This window comes from Dipodomys ordii, unplaced genomic scaffold (assembly GCF_000151885.1).
Source record: "Dipodomys ordii isolate 6190 unplaced genomic scaffold, Dord_2.0 Scaffold2, whole genome shotgun sequence".
NCBI lineage: Eukaryota > Metazoa > Chordata > Mammalia > Rodentia > Heteromyidae > Dipodomys > Dipodomys ordii.
Window position 1 is genome coordinate 23952535 of NW_012267218.1, and position 21326 is coordinate 23973860.

At 45.5% G+C, this 21326-nt stretch overlaps 1 protein-coding gene across 1 annotated transcript; it reads right to left on the reverse strand.

Moving 5' to 3' along the window:
- Positions 1-7853: 7853 nt before the first annotated feature.
- Positions 7854-11722, reverse strand: Acot6 (acyl-CoA thioesterase 6). The gene is made up of 3 exons (XM_013014201.1): positions 11138-11722; positions 9968-10170; positions 7854-8505 (listed from the first exon to the last, which is right to left on the reverse strand). Exons 1-3 carry the CDS (start codon positions 11613-11615, stop codon positions 7885-7887), a joined length of 1302 nt encoding a protein of 433 aa, XP_012869655.1. The 5' UTR covers positions 11616-11722; the 3' UTR covers positions 7854-7884.
- Positions 11723-21326: the final 9604 nt, after the last annotated feature.

Here is a 21326-nt window from a genome sequence, read left to right on the forward strand (position 1 = left end):
CGAGCGGGGCATTGTGGGACGGGGGGGACCTCCCGCGGGGTCCTCCCGTCTCTGCCTCCTGCTTCCCCGTGGCTGCCGTGTCGCTCAAAGGCCGGATGCCCTCCGTGCCCGGAGTGACAGGGGGTGTGCTTGTGTCTCCCCCATCCCCTCCCCGCGCAAGCCTCTCCAGCTGATCGCCAGTGAAGTTCCTGCCAAAAGTTGAGCTCTGGGACCTCCCCCAACGTGGCCTTTGTCCTTCTCCTAAAGGAACTTTTAAAATTCCTTTCTCCTAGATTGACGAAGGGGAGAAAACAAACAAAAACAAAAAACACCTCTGAAATTCTCCAGCGCTACACAAGATCTGATTTCTCATGTTTCCTAACCCCAGACCCTGAGACCCCCGACAGCCTGGCTCCACACGCAAGATATCTCAACATGTTGGTTTTACATAACGGACTTATTTTCCCCAAAATTAGCTAGTAATTATGGTGTGTGTGTGTGTGTGTGTGTGTGTGTGTGTGTGTGTGTTATAGAGTTACTAGGGCTGTGGAGAATAGAGGTAAGCAAATATTATTACTGCTAATAATTCGGTACAGCCTTCTAAGGAGGGCTGTTGACAATAGCATTAAGGATTTTCATATCTCTTGTGACCAGCCTGGAAGTTCCATTTCTAGTATTTTGTCCTGAAAAAAAATTCAATCAAGTGCATACACACACACACAAGCATACACATATATCTATAGTCATATACAGATGCAAAGCTTAAATAGAAACCCAAAGATGAACAAAAAAGAATTATGTCATAGTGTTGAAATGAATAGGCATTGAAAGAATATATTTTAAAGATTGCTCAAACTGGGAATTTGGCTCAGTGGTAGAGTGCTTGCCTTGCATGCATGAGGCCCTGGGTTCGATTCCTCAGAACCACATAAGTAGAAAAAGCCAGAAGTGGTACTATGGCTCAAGAGGTAAAATGCTAGCTTTAAGCTAAAGAGCTGAGAGACAGCGCCCAGGCCCAGAGTTCAAGCCCCACAACTGGCAAAAAAAAACAACAACCAAGATCTAATTCTTTGGGGATGGGAAGGTGGCTGGGTGGTAGAGCACTTGTCTTGCATGCATGAGGCCCTGGGTTCGATTGCTCAGCACCACACATGCAAAAAGAAAAAAGCCGGAAGTGGCGCTGTGGCTCAAGTGGTAGAGTGCTAGCCTTGAGCTGAAGAGCTGAAGGACAGCGCCCAGGCCCAGAGTTCAGGCCCCACACCTGGACCCAAAAAAAAAAGATTGCTCAAACACATAAATGTATGCTTATATACATAAACAGGTATCTCAAAAAGAAAATGGTGGGCTGGGAAGTTGGCTTAGTGGTAGAGTGCTTGCCTCACTTGCATGAGGCCCTGGGTTCGACTCCTCAGCACCACATAAGCAGAAAAAGACAGAAGTGGTGCTGTGGCTCAAGTGGTAGGGCACTAGCCTTGAGCCGGGAGCTGAGAGACAGCGCCCAGACCCAGAGTTCCGCCTCCCTGACCAACAACAACAACAACAAAAAATAGGATAATGGTTGTGATGGACAGAAATCTATGCTTATCAATCCTATCCTCCACAGTGACAATACAAGGAGACATGCCCATGAAGGCCGGCAAGCCTCTAACGGTGAGGCCATGAGCCAACAGGACTGATGTCCTGATCAGAGGAGTAAGAGACACCGGGAGCACCAGCACAGGAGCAAAGTCACACAGAGCTCACTTAAGAGTAACCCTATCAGCACGTTGATCCTGGCCCTCCAGCATCTCACAGCTGAGAGAAAATTAATTTTGTATTAAAGCCATTCAGTGTTAGTAGCACCCTAAGCTGACTAGCACAACCTTCTTGCTGGTCTATTTTCTGATTGTCCCGTAAAGCAGATTTATTTTTATTTTTTTGTCAGTTGAGGGTCTTGAACTCTGGGCTTGGGCACTATCCCTGAGCTCTTCAGCTAAAGGAGAGCACTCTCCACTTGAGCCACAGTGCCACTTCCGGTTTTCTGGTGGTTTATTGGAGACAAGAGTCTCGTGGAGTTTCCTGCCTAGACTGGCTTTGAACTGCGATCCTCAGATCTCAGCCTCCTGAGTAATTAGAATTATAGGCATGAGCCATCGGCACCCAGCTGAATTAGCCAATTTTGTAGACAACATACAAATGATCATGGTCAGGAGCCAGCAGATCAGATGCCTTCTTGTGTCTAACAGGTTTGATTAGGGAATTGAACTCGGCCACATCAATGTCACAGTGTCTTCACAGCCTGGTTGATCTGTTGCTTGTTGCCCTTGACATCCACAATGGACAGTGTTATCTTCTGCCTTCTTCATTGCTGACTCAGGGATGAGGGGAACTGGTAAGCGGCACTGTGGTCAAGCTTGTTTTCTCCAGCAGATGCTCTTCTAAGCATATCTGGGCTGCAACATCTTGGGCTGCAAGAAGGTGAGTGACATATGCAGCTTCTTTTTATGACTGTGGATGCTTCTTGGCCTTCAATTCTTTGGCTTTGGTTTGGCTTTGGAAAGGTGGGAGCTTTGGGTGCCGTTTTGGTGAAAGGGATCCCATGCCCATTTCCACCTTTAATTTTTGACATAAAAAATTTCATTTTGAAGACTGGTAATTGAATCACATCAAATAAAATAATCAGGGGCTGGAAGGTGGCTCAGTGGTAGAGTGCTTGCCTTGCATGCATGAGGCCCTGGGTTCAATTCCTCAGTACCACATAAGCAGAAAAAGCCGGAAGTGGCACTGTGGCTGAAGTGGTAGAGCACTAGCCTTGAGCTTGAAGAGCTGAGGGACACTGTCCAGGCCCAGAGTTCAGGACCCTTGACTGACAAAAAAAAAAAGCAGCCAGGCACAAGTGGCTCACACCTGTAATCCTAGCTACCCAGGAGGCTGAGATCTGAGGATCGTGGTTCAAAGCCAGCCCAGGCAAGAAAGTCTGTGAGACTCTTATCTCCAATAAACCGGTGGCTCAGTGGTAGAGTGCTTGCCTTGCATGCATGAGGCCCTGGGTTCAATTCCTCAGTACCACATAAGCAGAAAAAACCGGAAGTGGCTCTGTGGCTCAAGTGGTAGAGTGCTAGCCTTGAACAGAAGTGGCGCTGTAGCTTAAGTGGTAGGGCTCTAGCCTTGAGCTGAAGAGCTGAGGGACAGTGCTCAGGCCCAGAGTTCAAGCCCCACAATTGACCAAAAAAAAAAAGATAACAAGTGGGCCTGGGCACTGGTGGCCTGCCTATAATCCTAGCTACTCTGGAAGCTGAGATCTGAGGATTAAGGTTTGAGGCCAGCCTCAGGAGGAAAGTCCGAAAGAATCTTTTTTTTTTTTTTTTTGTCGGTCGTGGGGCTTGAACTCCGGGCCTGGGCGCTGTCCCTCAGCTCTTCAGCTCAAGACGAGCGCTCTACCACTTGAGCTACAGCGCCACTTCCGGTTTTCTGGTGGTTTATTGGAGATAGGAGTCTCACTGTCTCTCCTGCCCGGGCTGGCTTTGAACCGCGATCCTCAGATCTCAGCCTCCTGAGTAGCTAGGATTACAGGCGTGAGCCACCAGCGCCCGGCTTCGAAAGACTCTTAATGCCAATAAAACTGCTTAGAAAAAAAACCAAAGTGGCAGTGTGGTGCAAGTGGTAGAGTACTAACCTTGAGAAAAAGAATCTCAGGGACAGTGCTCAAGCCCTGAGTTCAAGCCCAGGACTCCCCCTGCCCGGCCCCCCCAAAAAAACATGAAAAGTGAATTGTTTTTCAAAAAACCCTTTTGTGCTGCCTGGATGCTACAACATTAGGCCCAAAGAAAAACTCTCTCAGATGACCTGGCCTACTTTTGATCTTTTTCATGAACTAGTAATGGAAGGAAGAGGTGGCAGGGTCAGTGGCAGCGCTTCAGTAACAGTGCTAGAGGCAGAAGTGGCAGTAGCCACTGGCCCAGAGTTGCTGAAGAGTTCGAGAGTGGATGAAGGGCAGAAACCATGGGGAGCAGAGGCAGCAGGGGTAAGGAAGGCCAGTGGGAATAGAGGTGAAAGTGGGTGGGAAGCCAAGGCTGAAGGAAGGAGTCTGTGAAGAGCCAGGTAAAGAAGCAGGCCCCTGTTTGCTGAAGTTCCAGAGAACTGCAATCTTTAATGGGCTAAGGGTGTCAGACCCTATGCCTGAGAGCTATATCACTGTGAGCTGCCAAGGGCAGAGGGCTGCAGCACTGTAGCCCCAAGAGCTGTATGTGACAGTAGCTGCTGTGGATCTAGCACCCAGGACCCAAGGCCCATTCAGGAAACTGTAGGACTAGCTGGCACTGCCTGCTACTTACTGCTCTGTCAGTTACTCACTGATGCTGGAAGCAAGATTACAATAGCTGTCAAGTGCTAAGGCCCTGTGGTAAAAAAGTCCAGAGCAATAAGTCTTCAACATGAACACATAGAGAAATCAGCTCAGGGTTTGCAGCAGTAAGCCTCTGGGTATGGCACTCTCAGCTGTGGGGATGCGCCTGGCCCAAGGCCTAGCAGATCTTCTGAATTAATTGGTACATGACGGGACAGACATGTATGCTTCCACTGTGCTGTCTGTGGCCAGCTGCATGTCTCGGTAATTTTGCATGGCTCCTGAGTGATGCTAGAAAATTCCAAATGGTAGAAAAAAAAGACTCCCCATTCCTTGGCACTCAGTGACCTAAGATTGTTACCACTGGAGGAGCTCTCCTCGCCAATTTACAATTTCTATCTGAGTAGAGTAAAACGATCACGCCTAACTGACCTGTAACTAAACCAGTATAGAAAACCAGTATCTATCTATCTATCTATCTGTCTGTCTGTCTGTCTGTCTGTCTGTCTGTCTGTCTGTCTGTCTGTCTGTCTATCTATATTAGTATTGTTGAGCCTCAGGGACTTAAAGAGATATCTTATTTTTTTGTTCTGGTTCTGGGGCTTAAACCCATGGCCTAGATGCTGTCCTTAAGCTTTTTGCCCAAGGCTGGTGCCCTACCACTTGAACCACAGCTCTACCTTTGGGCTTGGTAGCTTTTCCCCCTTTTGGTAGCTAATCTGTTAAGTCTCATGGACTTTCCTGCCTGGCTTCAAACTACAATCCTCAGATCTCAGCATGATTACAGGTGTGAGCCACCAGCACCAGGCCACTACCAATCTTTTTTTTTTGGTTGGTTGTGTGGCCTGAACTCTGGGCCTGGGCACTGTCCCTCAGCTCTTCAACTCAAGGCTAGTTTTCTACCACTTGGGCCACAGTGCCACTTCCAGCTTTTTCTGCTTATGTGGTGCTGAGGAATCAAACCCAGGGCCTCATGCATGCAAGGCAAACACTCTACCACTGAGCCACCTTCCCATCCCTACTATCAATCATTTTTAACAAGAAATAGTAACAGGAAAAATGGAATGAACATTAAAGTTCCATTTAGTAGAGATAAGAAGACATTTAATGCTAGGAACTTTTGCTGCAGTTTTGTGCTTAGTATATACCAGAAGAAAGGAATATACTGCCAAGTTACAGTAGGGGTTTGGAGTGTGGACAGCTGGCGGAAGAGAGGTGTTCAGCAGATAAAATGTCAAATCCTAGCCACCATCCAGGGAGGATGAATGTTCCACCACAATATGTGGGAGGAAAAAATTAAACAATTAAGGCGCTTACTTTGTTTTCAGATGACATATTAACTACCAAAGCAAACCATCCATAAGGAGGCCAGATACTCTCCAGAAAAGGCCTCTAGTACCTGGGGCCACAGGAAGACACTGGACGGGCAGCACGCTTGTAGCCAGCCTGTTTGTAGCCAAGTATCAAAACTCAGTACTGCCCATAGTGAGAGGCCAGCAGTGTTGTGCCATTACCTCCACTTTGAAGTTGGGTTGTTTTGTTTGTAATCATGTCATTTAGCATCTGGCAAATGCTGGGTTCACAGCCACATGCGCTCCATGCATGTGAAGCTGTCTCCCAGATCCAGGCCCCTGACCAGATCGAGGCCATAGCCATCTTGTGGTGGGGCAGTGCATCACCAGGCAACTGTCCTCCAGGGCTCCTCCCAGGAGCTTTCTAATTTAATTAAAACTACTAGTGCTGTAGCTGTAGTGGCTTTGATGTGGGCCTGGTATTCCAGGCCTGGAAACAACACCACATAGTCACAACGTAGGAGCCTGAGGAGCACCCAACAAAGTACTTCAAGATGTTGTCACTGAGGCGGCCACCGTGGAACCACCGCAAAGAGTCAGGATGTCATAATCAAGAAAGAGAAGTCATGATTTCTTTTCTTTTTTTTTTTTTGGGTCCGGTCGTGGGGCCTGAACTCTGGGCCTGGGGGCTGTCCCTCAGCTCTTCAGCTCAAGGCTAGCGCTCTACCCCTTGAGCCACAGGGACACTTCCGGCTTTTTTCTTTTTGCTTATGTGGTGCTGAGGAATCGAACCCAGGGCCTCGAGCATGCAAGGCAAGCGCTCTACCACTGAGCCACCTTCCCAGCCCCAGAAGTCATGATTTCCAACAAAACATCAGTGCCAGTTGTCTCCACTAAAACCCTCACTGGCCACCACAGGGCACTATTCCCTTAAGCTGGCTTGAAGGAAGCCACTTGTGCCAGGCAAATTCATGTCCTTCCTTGAAATAATTGTTTCATTGTAAGAAAGACTGATGAGGTTAACATTTAAATGTTTCAGATGACTGAGTTGAGCTGTATTAAAATGGCAGATGTGACAAAAAAAAACTAGAGCAGAGAAAGTTCCTTGACTTGAATGCTATAAAGCCCAGTTGGGATGGGGGTGTAGAAATTTGGCTTTTTAACTGAGAAAGCTGAAAGGAAAAAAAAAATCCTCTATTGTTGTGTGGCCTGACACAAGTATGAACAATGTGTATTTTGTTTGTAAAAAAAAATCTTACATAATACAACTTTTAGGATTTATTTTTGTTTAGAAGAGGCACTGAACTTAGATAATAAAACCATGTTTTTCCATTCATTCATGCCAAAAATGGTTGTACTTCAAGTTGGTAATGGTAACTACCCTTGAGAGGAGACTGAAATTGGATAATGAATTAAAAAGGTCCTTTTAAAAAAAATTTTTTTTGGCAGTACTGGAGTTTGAACTTAGGGCCAGGCACATGGCACTCTACCATGTGAACCACACCCACAGCTCTTTTTGCTTTCGTTATTTTTCAAATGATGATTCACATTTATGTCTTTTTTTCTGTTTGAAAAGGATCTCAATTTATGTGAGAGCTTGTCCGGACCATGCTGTCTGTGCTTTGTGCATCGCTAGGATAACAGGTCAGCACACCCAACTTCTACTGATTGAGTAGGAAATCTTGTGAATTTTTTTTTTTTTAATCAGTCATGGGTCTTGAACTCTGGGCCCAGGCACTGTCCCTCAGCTCTTCAGCACAAGGCAAGCACGCTACCAGTTGAGCCACAGTGCCACTTCCGGTTTTCTGATGGTTTATTGGAGATGAGTCTCAAAGACTTTCCTGCCCAGACTGGCTTTGAACCTCGATTCTCAGATCTTAGCCTCCTGAGTAGGTAGGATTACAGGTGTGAGCCACCGGTGCCGGGCTCTTGTGAATTTTTTGCGTGGGCTAACCTCCAACCAAGATCCTCCTTATCTCTATTTGTGAAGTAGCTGGAATTATAGGCATGAGCTACTATGCCAACCAATACCTTTTTTCATCTGTATTACTTTACTTTTTCACAATGAAGAATGCACATATAAATATATCTTTTGTGTATATACCAATCTTGGGACTTGAACTAAGGACCTCTTGCTCTTGCTTTGCTTTTTAACTCATGGCTGGTGCTCTACCACTTGAGCCATGCCTCTACTTACAGATTTTTTCCGGTTTATTAAGACTCTCTTGGATTTGTCTGCCTGGGTTCAAATTGTGATTTGAAGATCTCAGCCTCCTGGAGTGGCTAGGATTATAGGCGTGAGCCACCAGCACCTGGATGCTTCACAGACTTTTTACCATTGAGATGTTTATGAAAAAAAGTTTGAATCTTCAGCCAGGCATCTTCCTGTGCCCTTGAGTGAGCCTTTGGCTCTCCTCCATAGAACACTGCTTCACCCAGCACTGCATGCACAGAGGCTCTGGAGGGAGGAAAATAAGGTGGGTCAATACAATGACCAGTTTCTGGATAGTAGATTATTTGCGGTCTGTCTTTCCCATGGGCTTGTAACCGTTCAGAGGCTATTTGTGCATAGAACGCACTCTTCCAGTTATGATCATCCATACCAACAATAAACAGAAAGGGCCCTTGGGCCTTTTCCAATGGAATGAGACTTCCGTGGTTGGGTTCCTCCAGTGGATTATTCCAGACATCTACAAAATCCAAAAGGCCTGACTCAGTGGTTTTTTGTTTTGAGGAGTCAGTGCCAAGATCAGAAATGATCATATCCTTGTAATGCAGAGGAACTATAGTGTTGGCCACACAGGCATTGATAAGTACAGTGGCTGTGATGTCCTTCAGGAAAGCAGCCATGGAAAGACACAGGTCACCTCCTTTGGAGAAGCCAAGAAGCCCAATGCTAGGACCTTTCACCTGAGGAGAAATGGGGGAGGAGAATAAGCCCAGAATCCATAGGTAAATGGATTTTTACATTCTCTCAGTAGTTTTCTCAAATATAACTTGCTTCCCTTCTGTTTGTTTGTTTGTTTTTGGGTCCGGTCGTGGGGCCTGAACTCTGGGCCTGGGCGCTGTCCCTCAGCTCTTCAGCTCAAGGCTAGCGCTCTACCACTTGAGACACAGCACCACTTCCGGCTTTTTTCTTTTTGCTTATGTGGTGCTGAGGAATCGAACCCAGGGCCTCAGGCATGCAAGGCAAGCACTCTACCACTGAGCCACCTTCCCAGCCCCTTGCTTCCCTTCTTTAGGCAACAATATACAAAGTCCAAGTGTATCTTCCATTGATTTCCTAGTATATAGGCCATCTCCTAATATATATACAGGGAGGACCTTATACCTAAACCAAATGAAAACTGTTAAATATATTCTTTGTCCCCCCCCCTTACCTTGATAAGTATAATACCATAAAATTTTACAAGATTGGCTCTAATTTAAAACCTTAGGACTCACTGGAGTTCTGTATTGAAATGTGGCACAGGCTGGGCACTGGTGGCTCATGCCTATAATCCTAGCTACTCAAGGGTTGAGATCTGAGGATTGCAGATACAAGCCAGCCTGGTAGGAAAGTCACTGTGAGACTCTTATCACTACTCAAAAACCAGAAGCAGAGCTGTGGCTCAAAGTGGTAGAGCAAAAGAGGTCAGGGACAGCACCCAGACTTTTCTATCAGACATTCTTTACAAAAGCGTAATGCTACTTATCATACTTATCATACTTAGATGGTATTCCTTAATACCATCAAATACACTGCTCCTATTCAAATGTCACCGATTGCCTCAAAAACATGTTTTTAGTTAGATTATTCCAGCTACACTTTAACATTAGCATTATAAATGAGAAAAGTTAAATCTCTGAGAGAGCACCTGCCTTATTCAGGATGGTAAGCCACTGTGTGGTAGAGATAGAACCAGAACACAGCGTTAGTACTGACTTAGTTCAGTACTCTTTGAACGACAACAAATAGTCACAAAGGGAACTAAAATATTCAAGTCTTTAGAGACAGGTGGAAATGAAATCATAATTAGTAACTAGAATTTTTTTTTTTTTGGTCAGTCATGGGGGCTGAACTCTGGGCCTGGGTGCTGTCCCTCAGCTCTTCAGCTCAAGGCTAGCCCTCTACCACTTGAACCATGGAGCCATTTCTGGATTTTTTTCTGCTTATGTGGTGCTGAGGAATCGAACCCAGGGCCTCATGCCTGCGAGGTAAGCACTCTACCACTGAGCCAACTTTCCAGCTCTAGTAACTAGAATTATTAACTAGTAATAATAAATAGTAACCTTACAAAGAGCCTTTGTGTTTCCTTGTATGTCCTGGTAAGGCTTTTGGGTCCAGTCCTGTGTTCACTTCTATTCCATTCAGGAAAACACTGGGACTCACCTTTGGATGTTGCAGCATAAAACACACAGCTTCTTCAAAGTACTCCAGGCACACGTCACTCAAATACTCAGGGAGGTCTTCATATCTGAAATAAGCCAGGGCAAGCACAGCAAAACCATGTCCTGCCAGGAGGCTGGCTCTGTATTCACAGAGACCACCGCCACTTCCAAACAGATCAATGATCCCTGCAAAACACCCCTCACCTGCAGAAAACAGATCATGGGAAGCTTTAGGCTCCCAAATACCATTCTGAAACAGAGCCAACTAACTGTGGAAAGAGAGAAAGAAAGGGGAAGGGAAGGGAAAGGAAGAAAAGGGAAGGAAGATGTTCTGAGTTTGAGATTTTGGCAGTCAGCAGGGGGAAAATCGGGAAAAAGGATTCTATTTTAATTTTTGGTTTTAATAACCCACAGAGGAAGTGGTGCTGTGGATCAAGGTGGTAGAGTGCTAACTTTGAGTGAAAGAGCTCAGGGACAGCATCCAGGCCCTGAGTTTAAGCCCCATGATCAACAAAATAAAAGCAAACCTACAGAGACAGAGGACAATAAATAAAAGAGCTTAATTTCTGATTTTTGTCATATACTTGCATAAACAATACTATAAATGCACATATATAGAAATAACATATAAGATGTACATTTCCACCAACTTTTCTTTCTCATTTTTCTCAAAAAGCAATATCTACCTGACAACTGTCAAATTTTTAAAGAACACCCTCACTAAATCTGCCAAATTTTTGGCCATGCCAGCGAGCCAAAAAAGCCAAACGTGAGAGGCCCTAACTTCAAGCCCTGGTACCAATACACACACGGAAGAAAGAATGCCAGACGTGGGGGGCTCTGGTGGTTCACACCTGCGATTCTAGCTATTCGCAAGGCTGAGATCAGAGGCTCCGAGGATGGAAGCAAATCCACCTAGGAAAGTCCGGAAGACTTTATCGCTCTGCTGAAGGAGTTGGCCTATAGTATAGAGAGCCAACCAGGAGAGCGCATACCAGAGAGAACTCCAAGGCAGTTCAAGTTCCAGCCACGGGGAGGGGTGGAGGGACCCGGGGGGCGGGGAAGGGGGAGTTTAGACGTTCCGTGATCACGTGGTTAGCAGGCTAAATCAAAGACCAGGGACGAGACCAGACCTAGGGACCTACTCAGGCCCTGGGCAGCGGCGGCTCACCTGGCGGCAGGAAGAGGGTGGCCCGCACCCGGCCCTCGCGCACCAGCACCCGCCGCACCCCGGCCGCCATGAAGTGCCGCTCGTGCACCGCCCGCGCCAGCACGCGCCCGCCCTCGGGCTCGCCGGGCCCGGCGGGCTCGCGGCCGTCCAGCACCTCCAGCTCCAGCAGCAAGGGCGTCTGCACGTCCCGCTTGAGCAAGCGCCAGAAGGGCCTGTCGGGCTGCAGGGCCCAGACGAGCCCCATGGGCTCGAGCCCCGCGAAGCTGCCGCCCAGCGCGGGCGCGCGCTGCAGGTCCAGCTGGCCGCGGGCGTCGGCGCGGTAGCGCGCGTGGGCCCGGAAGAGCGCGCCCTTCTCGTCGCGCAGGGACGCGCGCAGCGCCACGGGCTGCTCGGGGGCCAGGCCGTGCACGGCGATGCGCACCGGCTCGTCCCAGCACACGCGGCCCGCGGGCTCCACCACCACCCTGGGCGCCGCCATGCAGACCAGGGTCCCAAATCAGAATATACTGGCTGGATGGATCTGGTTAGGGGAATTCAGTCACCACTGACTCTTCTGCTTCTGCCCTTCGACTGGGAGCCGCTGGCCCGCTGTGGAGGATGGCAGGGTGGAGAGGTGATCTGCTCAGACTAATGATTAATTCTGAGCTGAAGTAGAGCAGAGAGCACGTGATGGTTGCGAAAGGGATCTTCCTCCCTCCCTCTACTTTCAGCTGCTACCCATATCCTTCCTCCAAAACCAAAATACTAAATCAAAGTCAACGCTTATGGTTCCAGATTTTTTCTCTCTCTCTCCCTCCCTCCTTCCCCCCCTCTCTCCTTCTCCCCCTCCCCCCTCCCCCCTACTCTCAGATATGGTCTCACTAGGCAGCCTGGACTAGCTTCAATTTTTCAATCTTCCTGTTCTAGCCTCCCAAATGCTGGGATTACAAGTGTGTGACTGGCTTCAGCTCTTAACTCATTTAAATGTTACAAATTCATGCTGTCTTGAATTATATCTGTTGTCCAACCCAAATCCAGGAATTTAACCACAAACTTGTGTGGATGAAAAGTAATCCTTCCTCCACCTTGTCCCGGGGCTACTATTGTCCTTGGAGAGCACAGAAAGGCTTTGGGGATGGCAAGTTCCTGTACTGACAGCACATTCTGTTGAATGTGGACACACACGATAGGCATTCGCCAGCCAGGCTGGTTGACAAGGGGCAGAAATGGATGAACAAGTTTTTGTGATCTAATAAAATAAGCACAGATTTAAGAAGGGAGAAGGAACTCAATTGGAGAGTGCTAGCGAGGAATCTAAGCAACTCCATTTCACTTAAGACCCCCATCTCAGTTCTGCAACTTAACCCTTGACCCACTTCAGCCCCAATGCCTGGAATTACCATAGCTGAAATTCCAGAACAGCCCCTCCTAGGGTCTGGTGACCATTATCTAAAGCAGACACCCTGCAGTTCAGCACCTATCCTCTTGAGACTCACTCCCCGGTGGTGCAAGCCAACCAGCTTAAAGTACATCAGCCCCCTTGATCTAACCAACAACTTGCTTCTGGTCCTTTCCCCTGCTTTGTAGTGTGCCAATCATACTATAGAGTTGTTTTATGATTTTCCCGCGGTTTGTAGTCATTTGTTACAAGAAATTATGATGTATGCAAAGCCCCTGCCTTCCCTAAAAAATGTATAAAAAGTGCTGTAACCCTGGGCTCGGGGCCTCTCAGTGTCCTGGGCTGCTGCCATGTGGGGAGGGGGGGAGGGGGCACCAAGCTTGAGCTTGCAATAAAGACCCCTTTGCTTTTACATTGGTGATGGTCTCTGGTGGTCTTTTGGGTAAGGATTTCTGAATTCGGCTTTACATTTGGTGTGTTGGCTGGGAATCCCCCCCCCCCCCCCCAAGCCCACCCAGACGCCTTAACCAAGGAGTCATGAGAAACCTGGCCGATAAGTCTGAGGCATTGCCATTCTGTCTTTGTCTGAATCTGAAAACCTAGGTGTCTGTCTGGTCGGCAAAAGGGCTTGGTGGACGCACTATAAGGCTGCCGACGGGGGTCTGTGGGAGAGGTCCCCGTTGCTTCATCTGAGTGGATTGTTATCTGCTGGAGATTTTTCTCCCGCACCTGCTTGACTTTCCACACCTGAACCGGAGTGGCCACATCTGAGTGGATAGTTGTCTGCTGGAGATAGATTTTCTCCGGCACCTGCTTGACTTTCCACACCCCCGCAGCGCTTTCATTTCGTGTCATCTATCTGTCGTAATTATGTTTCTTCCTTGCCCTGAGACCACTGTTCATGATATTTATTTTTGATTTTCCGCAGGAAACTAACCAGACCAGTCTCCCCCCGGAAAATTTGTGCTTGTTTCCATTGTCCTGTCCTCTCCCTCCCCTGACTCTTGCTGGTTAATAATGCACAGCATTTGCTGGTTTTTTGTGTGTCATAACCTTGATTTTATAAATTGCTTATTCCTGTTTGTTTGCTAGATTAGTGCTGGACATTTTAGTTGGCCTGACTACATGTGCATGTAAAGAAGGGCGGGGGGGGGGACTTGGTGAAATTCTTCTAACACCCTGCTGGTTCTGTTTTTGTACTTGCTTCTTTGTCAATTATGAAACTGTCACTGGCCACCTGCAAGTGGCCCCAGCAAGATCTCAGCCTCAGGCCTTGGCTCAGGGGGTCTGAGCACGGGGGAGAACCTGTCAGTCTGAGGGGACAGCCACTAGGGACTTCTTTCTCTTGCCCAAGATGACTGGGAGTTCTTCTCCGCCTAGAAGGCCCCTGGGTCAACGTTTGCAGGAATCTGAAAGAAAAATCCTCTGGAATGAGTAGAGGGGGTTTGAGTTGCCTGGTAAGTGGATTTGAGATGTCGCCCCATTCACTGAGACCTGATTTTGTCTTTGTGGCCACTTGTCTGTCTTGTTTACTTGGGTGTGTTTTCTGTTCTATGTTTCCTGGGGTAGGGAAGGTCTGGGTGAGAGTGGCAGGCTCACTCAGCAGACTCTGGATTCAGCTTGCTGAGTGAAAACAGCACAGAGTTCTGGTAGAGATAAACTGGAGTCCTGTTAGTCCCCAACTCAGCCTTTGGTTGTTGTCTTGTCTAGTTCTGTTTTAGAACTGGTACTAGTTTTAAATGTGGATCCTTGGTTTTTGTATTTATTTGTGTTTTTGTTATTTATTTGAATATCTCTGTGGGAATAAAAGTTTCAGCCTCTGGCTGGGCTCGGTCACAGACCTGCTATGCCCCCCTCCCTGTGAGGCCTGGAAGGTTGCTGGGCTGGTTTGGTTCCCTTCAAGCCTCAGGTTTCATTTTCTCCTAGTGGAGGCTGCCATCGGTGAGGGTGTAGAAGGCTGTGTGCCTGGTTTGGACTTTTCAGCTAGTCCTGACTATGTAACAATTTGAAAAGTGCTCTTGTCTAAAATTGGATTAAAAAAAAATCAGGCCAGTTTAGTTTCAGGTGATCCCCTCCCCAGCTCTCCAACAGAAGGGATTCAAAGACCCATTGGTGAATTGCCTGGCTAAATAAGCAAGCTCTGGGAAAATGAAGCTCAACAAACGTACTTAGTTTAAAAGAAATACTTGGGGGCTGGGAAGGTGGCTCAGTGGTAGAGCACTTGCCTTGCATGCCTGAGGCCCTGGGTTCGATTCCTCAGCACCACATAAGCAAAAAGAAAAAAGCCGGAAGTGGCACTGTGGCTCAAGTGGTAGAGCACTAGCCTTGAGCTGAAGAGCTGAGGGACAGCGCCCAGGCCCAGAGTTCAGGCCCCACGACCGGACCCAAAAAAAAATAAATAAAAGAAATACTATCTTAAATTTTTGTTTAAAAACTTTAGAAAATGTATGTACAACTGATTTTGATTTTTGCGTGCTTTTAGATCTGTATGAGTGTTTTGTATGTTTGTGAACATGTCTGAGGTAAGAATTGTCAGGATGCTGTAACAATGGGGTGAGTTTAAGTGTCAAATTTAAAAGGTTCTGAGGTTTGGACATTACCAAAAATTTTTAAAGAACTTTCACATTATTTTAAAAGGCCTTTCAAGGATTCTTTAACTTAAAAATTAGAAAATCTGGTATTTTAAAATCTAATATTTTTAAATGCATAAGGCTAATACTGTAATAAGGTTATCTGGCTTAACAAAAATGCATTGGGTGTTTGGGATTTAGTTCCCTTGATTAAAATTTGGGGATAAATACTAGAAATTTAATTGTAAAGGTTAGTTTAACACTGTCAAAGGTGTTACCTGTTCTGTCTAAAAGTGTATTTCATTCAAGAACCAAGAGAAAAGAAAGGAAAAAAAAACAACTTAGAAGCCAACAGGAGTGAGGGGTGAGCAGGCAGAAGTGAGTTCAGCTGGTCATGTATGGTGGGACAGGCCCTGAGGAAGTCCACAGATAATGGGACAGGCCCTGGGAGGAGTCCACGCATGGTGAGAGAGGGCAAGCTGGCACAAACGCAGTTCATCTAACCCTAAAGAGTCGGATTGGGTGCGTGCCCATTCCATAGGAGGGGCCAAGTGGCCCATCTTTGTTCTGTCCCTTTTCCCTGCAGATATACACTGGAAACATGATGGTTAAAATTAGTGATGTGATGATCTGAGTAGTATTGCTAAAACTGCCCCTTGGATGTGTTAAAATTAAAATTAAATAGGCCTTAAAAAGAGAGTTAAAAAGCTTATTTGTATAATGTGACTTGCTTTCAATGATGTTCTACAAGTAGGATATATTTTTAAAAGTCATAAAGGTGTTAAGTCTTGGTACAGTGATGGTGATTGTAATTCTTGCATTAAGGAAAAATTGTCATTTCAGTTTAAAAGTTTTAATGTGTATCTGTTTTAAAACAAGCAGCCAAGAGACAATGAGTGACACTTGGCCTCAAGATTTCAAAGGATCTTTCCAAAACACAAACGAAAACTAAAGTATAAAGTATTAAAGGAGATTAAAAATTAGAAATGGGGGGCTGGGAAGGTGGCTCATTGGTAGAGCGCTTGCCTTGCATGCCTGAGGCCCTGTGTTCGATTACTCAGTACCACATAAGCAAAAAGAAAAAAGCTGGAAGTGGCGCTGTGGCTCAAGTGGTAGAGCGCTAGCCTTGAGCTGAAGAGCTGAGGGACAACGCCCAGGCCCAGAGTACAGGCTCCATGACCGGACCCCCCCCAAAAAAAATTAGAAATGGATTTTTGGATATAAAGTTTAAAAGTAAAATTGTTCTTAACATTTGCCTCAAAGTGAACAAAGAAAAAATTAGGATTACCAAAATAATTGCTATTCCAGTTTGCTCTTATTTTTTAAAGTTTTCAGCAAGCCCAGAGAAAAGCACAGAGGATTCTTACAAGTTTGTCAGATGTAACTTTGGCTCTTAATAAGTTTCAGGTAAGAGCATGCTTAAACTTCTATGTTGACCACCTTGTTGCTTTTAATTGGAGTAAAGTGGCCTTTTATGAGACTCATTGATCTGCAAACTGGTTCAAAGCCACCCCGGGCAGAAAAAGGTCCCTGTGAAACTGTCACCTCTACTCAGCCAGCAGAGTGCTGAAAGAGCAAGCAGAGTTGCTTTGGGACTTAAAGTGGCAGAATGCTAGCCTTGAGCTGAGGGACAGCACTCAGGCCCCAAATTCAAGTCCAGCGACCAGCTAAGGGAAATGCCAATGAGGCATTTATCCCAGTGTAGAGAAGACACTCCTGGGACAAGAGCAATGGAGGAGCATGCAGAGGCAGTAAGCCACTGCTAGGATGGCAGAAATGTCAGATCATAGAGTTATTTGTGCATGGCCCTTCAAGAATTGGTTAGAGCCAGGAGGTCATGGGAAGATAGTTTGTAAGCATGTCTAATGTCCATGACTATCTACCTTATAAGGGACAGGAACTTGCCATCCTCTGTGATAGTAGTAAAAAGCTAAAGTTATAAAATGTGGGGGATAGTTTAAACCCCAACCCCTATATGTGCCAAAAGCTCTCATTGGCAGTAACTTTTGAGCTGACACCAGCTACATGAAATTCATCTGCTCAGGAAAAAAGTTTGTAAACCTGAGAGTGTGTTTCTACTGGTATCTGCTTGAAGGCCTACATAGGTAACTTAGGCATTGTTAGGATCATTAGAGATCACATTCCTAAGCCATCCAGAAAGATGCTTTTGCAAACCAGAGTGCTAAACAAGCTACACTGCTGTAGCCGGAGAAAAGGTTTGTGCATTTGTCAAAAGTTAAAATATTGTTCTTAATGACATTTAACCCTGGTAACCTCTCTTTGTAAAATAGGCTAGGGTTATAGGTTCCTGGCTAGGTAGGATCCACACCCCTGAGCCAGCTTGAAGAAGTTACAGAAGATGAATCTTCGCCCATCTTCCCCTTTTAAGAACAAAGGACCAGAGTCACTTAAAAAAAGTGGCAAAATAGACAGAAGGAAAAGGCATGGAAAATAGTAGTACAGGCCTGAGCCCTCTATATCTGCCTGAAAAAAGTCTAAAAAAGTTTAAAAAGTTGTCATCTTGGTAAATTGTCCTGGGCTATTGTCTAAATAGTCTTAAAAACTAGTGAGGTCACAGCCTGCCAAGCCTATGTATTACTTGTATTCTTAACCAGTCTGTGTAGGAATTTGCAGCCCAGCATGAGGTGTGACAGTTGTTTGGAGCCACTGAGAGACCCTGCTGCTGCTGCTGCTGCTGCTGCTGCAGCTGCACACCCTAATGGGTAAAGCTCAACGACAGCCTGACAGTCACCTGGAGGAAATCTACATCATCACCAAGACCACCTTCACCATGGTAAAAGTAGACTGAACTCCTGCCTGATTCCATCACCTGAGACTGCTTCCCTGTTGAAAGCTGCTAAAACTAAGATCTTGTGGGACATTCTTTTGGTGATATCCAGAAACCCTCTCTGCTCCCACAATAGGTATTGGGGGCAAGGATATCACTGGCTTGCCTTAGGCACTTCAGGGTCACAGCCTAGTTTGGCTCTGGTATGGTAATAATCTGCTTCCTCCCCATTGCGGGTTAAAGATATTTTTTTTAATTAATGGAGGTGGTAAATGAGACCCAGCCCTACTCTTAGCCTTAAAATCTAGCAAGCTTCTGCATCCATGGTGCCTTAAGGCTGTTCTGAGATAACTAGGTTCCGCAAGCCAAAGGGAAATTGGGCAGTTTTGAACTCTAGCCACAAAGAAGCTCAAGGAATTGTAAAGAAGAGGAGGGTAGTAAAGAAAGCCTTGGGAAAGGAATTGGGGAAAAATTGATATCCTCTGGATAAAAAAGGATTTAAAAAGGATTGTCTTAAAATGTTTGTAAAGAAGACAAACCTCAGAAAGTTTAAGTATGTAGTAAATGGTATGAGTATGTCCTAAAATTAAAGCTTACAAGTACAGCTGGTATAAAAGTAAGTTAGCTGCGATATACGGAGTCAGGACTGGTAGAAAAGAATGTAAAAAATGAATGTTGGTACTGTTAATTTTGTTACTCACAATTGGACCTTGTATACTCAACAGACTGGTGTCCTTTGTAGAAGAAAAAGATCAGCGCAGCCCATCTATTAGTTCTGAGATCCCAATACCAAACTGTAAATATAAATAAGGGGACCATGATTGGTCCCTGATGCTCTAAAAGAGGAGGGAATGAGGAACCTAAGCAACTCCATTTCACTTAAGACCCTCATCTCAGTTCTGCAACTTAACCCTTGACCCACTTCAGCCCCAAAGCCTGGAATTACGATATCTGAAATTCCAGAACAGCCCCTCCTAGGGTCTGGTGACCATTATCTAAAGCAGACACCCTGCAGTTCAGCACCTATCCTCTTGAGTCTCCCCTATGGTGCAAGCCAACCAGCTTAAAGTACATCAGCCCCCTTGATCTAACCAACAACTTGTTTCTGGTCCTTTCCCACTTTGTAGTGCGCCAATCATACTAGAGTTGTTTTATGATTTTCCCGCAGTTTGTTGTCATTTGTTACAAGAAGTTATGATGTATGCAAAGCCCCTGCCTTCCCTAAAAAATGTATAAAAAGTGCTGTAACCCTGGGCTCGGGCCTCTCAGCGTCATGGGCTGCTGCCATGTGCGCCCGGGGGTGAGGGGTAACCAAGCTCAAGCTTACAATAAAGACTCCTTTGCTTTTACATTGGTGATGGTCTCTGGTGGTCTTTTGGGTAAGGATTTCCAAATTCGGCTTCACACTAGAACCCTGACTAGGCTATAAGCATGTGTGTGTATACGTGCCTGTAGTGGGGCTTGAACTCAGGGCTTCGGCACTGTCCCTGAACTTTTTTGCTTAGAGCTAGTGCTTTACCACTTGAGTCACATCTAGCTTTTTGCTAGTTAATTGAAGAGGTAAGAGTCTTATGGTCTTTGCTGCCCAGGCTGGCTTTAAATCACGATCCTCAGATCTTGGCTTTCTGAGCAGCCAAGATTACGGACTGAACAACTGATGCCTAACTTGCTATGAACTTTTTTTTTTGTCGGTCATGAAGCTAGAACTCTGGGCCTGGGCGCTGTCCCTCAGCTCTTCAGCTCAAAATGAGCACTTTACCATTGGAGTCATAGCGCCAGGTTTTCTGGTGGTTAATTGGAGATAAGAGTCTCAAAACCTGAGCTGGCTTTGAACTGTGATCCTCAGATCTCAGCCTTCTGAGTAGCTAGGATTATAGGCATGAGCCACCAGCACCTAGCTGAACTTCTTTAAGACTGGGATTCCTCACTGAGAAAATGAAGTTTTCACCAGGTACGAACTTTTTTGCTCATACCTTGAGCAAAAAAGCTCAGGGACATGCCTAAACCCTGAGTTGAAGCCCCAGGAATGGTACCAATAAAATAAAAAGGTCTTTAGCCTCAGAGAACAGTGAGATTCTTATCTCCAATTAACCACTCAAAACCAGAAGTGGAACTGTGGCTCAAAGTGGTAAAGTGCTAACCTTGAGCAAAAGAGCTCAGGGACAGCACCCAGACACTGAGTTCAAGCCCCACAATCGATCAAGAAAAACAAAACAAAACCATAAGAGTCTATATGTATAAACAGGAACTTAACTATTTTATTTGCTAGAAAAATCCTTTTTCGTCCAAGGAAAAGATAATAAAGAACTACAAAAAATTTCTTTTGAATTCTTTCTTATTTTTATATCTAATGATCAGTTTGCAGTAAGATGTTACTTCTATAGTAATAGAAAAAAAACTCAAATCTGGTATTATGAAATTTTTGATCTTACAGTTGTCACACAGTATTCATAGGGGATTACTCAGACCCCTTGGATATTAAAACCTGTAGAGGTTCAATGACACATAATTTCCATATAACTTCCTGTATCCTTTAAAATCACTGTGCATTATTTAGAATATCTAGAACAGTGTAATTACTGTACAAATAGTTGTTATATTGTGTTATTTAGGAAATGGTGATATCAAATGAGTCTGCATAAGGTTAGTACAGATGCTGTATTTTTTGTTTGCGTGCTGATACTGGGACTTGAACTCTGGCCTCCTACTCTTGCTTGTCTTTTTGTGCTCAAAGTTAGTACTCTCACAGCTCATAGAGTGGTTAGCTTCAAACTTCAGTTCTCACATGTCAGTCTCCTAAGTAGCTAGGAGTATAGGCCTAAGTCACCAGTGCCTGGCCAGATATAAAATATACATATGTATATGTATATATACACACACACATATGTGTGTGTATATATATTTATATATATGTATATATACCCATATATATGTATATATAGTTTAATCTGCAGTTACTTGGATCTGCAATGTAGAACTGACAGTCATAAATGTATTGTATATACTTCTCTTACAATTAATAAGAAAAGCACAGTAACTAGTCATAAGGCATTCCGTAAATAATCACTGCACTTTAATTCTAAAGCTGGCTCTCCTAATCCGTGTTACTCACATTGCTTTTCAGAGCTAAACCCTTGCCAGTTTCATGTTGTGCCACAGTAAGGGGCAGACTTTCCCTACCTCTTAAGTTCTCTACAAAATCCCCCAGCTCCCAAACTGAGAAAGTCTGAAGTTTATGTTAAAAACTTTTGAGAAGCCAGGTGCCGGTAACTCACACCTATAATTCTAGCTATTCAGGAGGCTGAGATCTGAGGATCATGGTTCAAAGCCAGCCCAGGCAGTCCAGTCAGGAAAGTCCGTGAGACAGACTCTCATCTCCAATTGACCACCAGAAAAACGGAAATGGCACTGTGGCTCAAATGGTAGAGCACTCACCTTGAGCTGAAGAGCTGC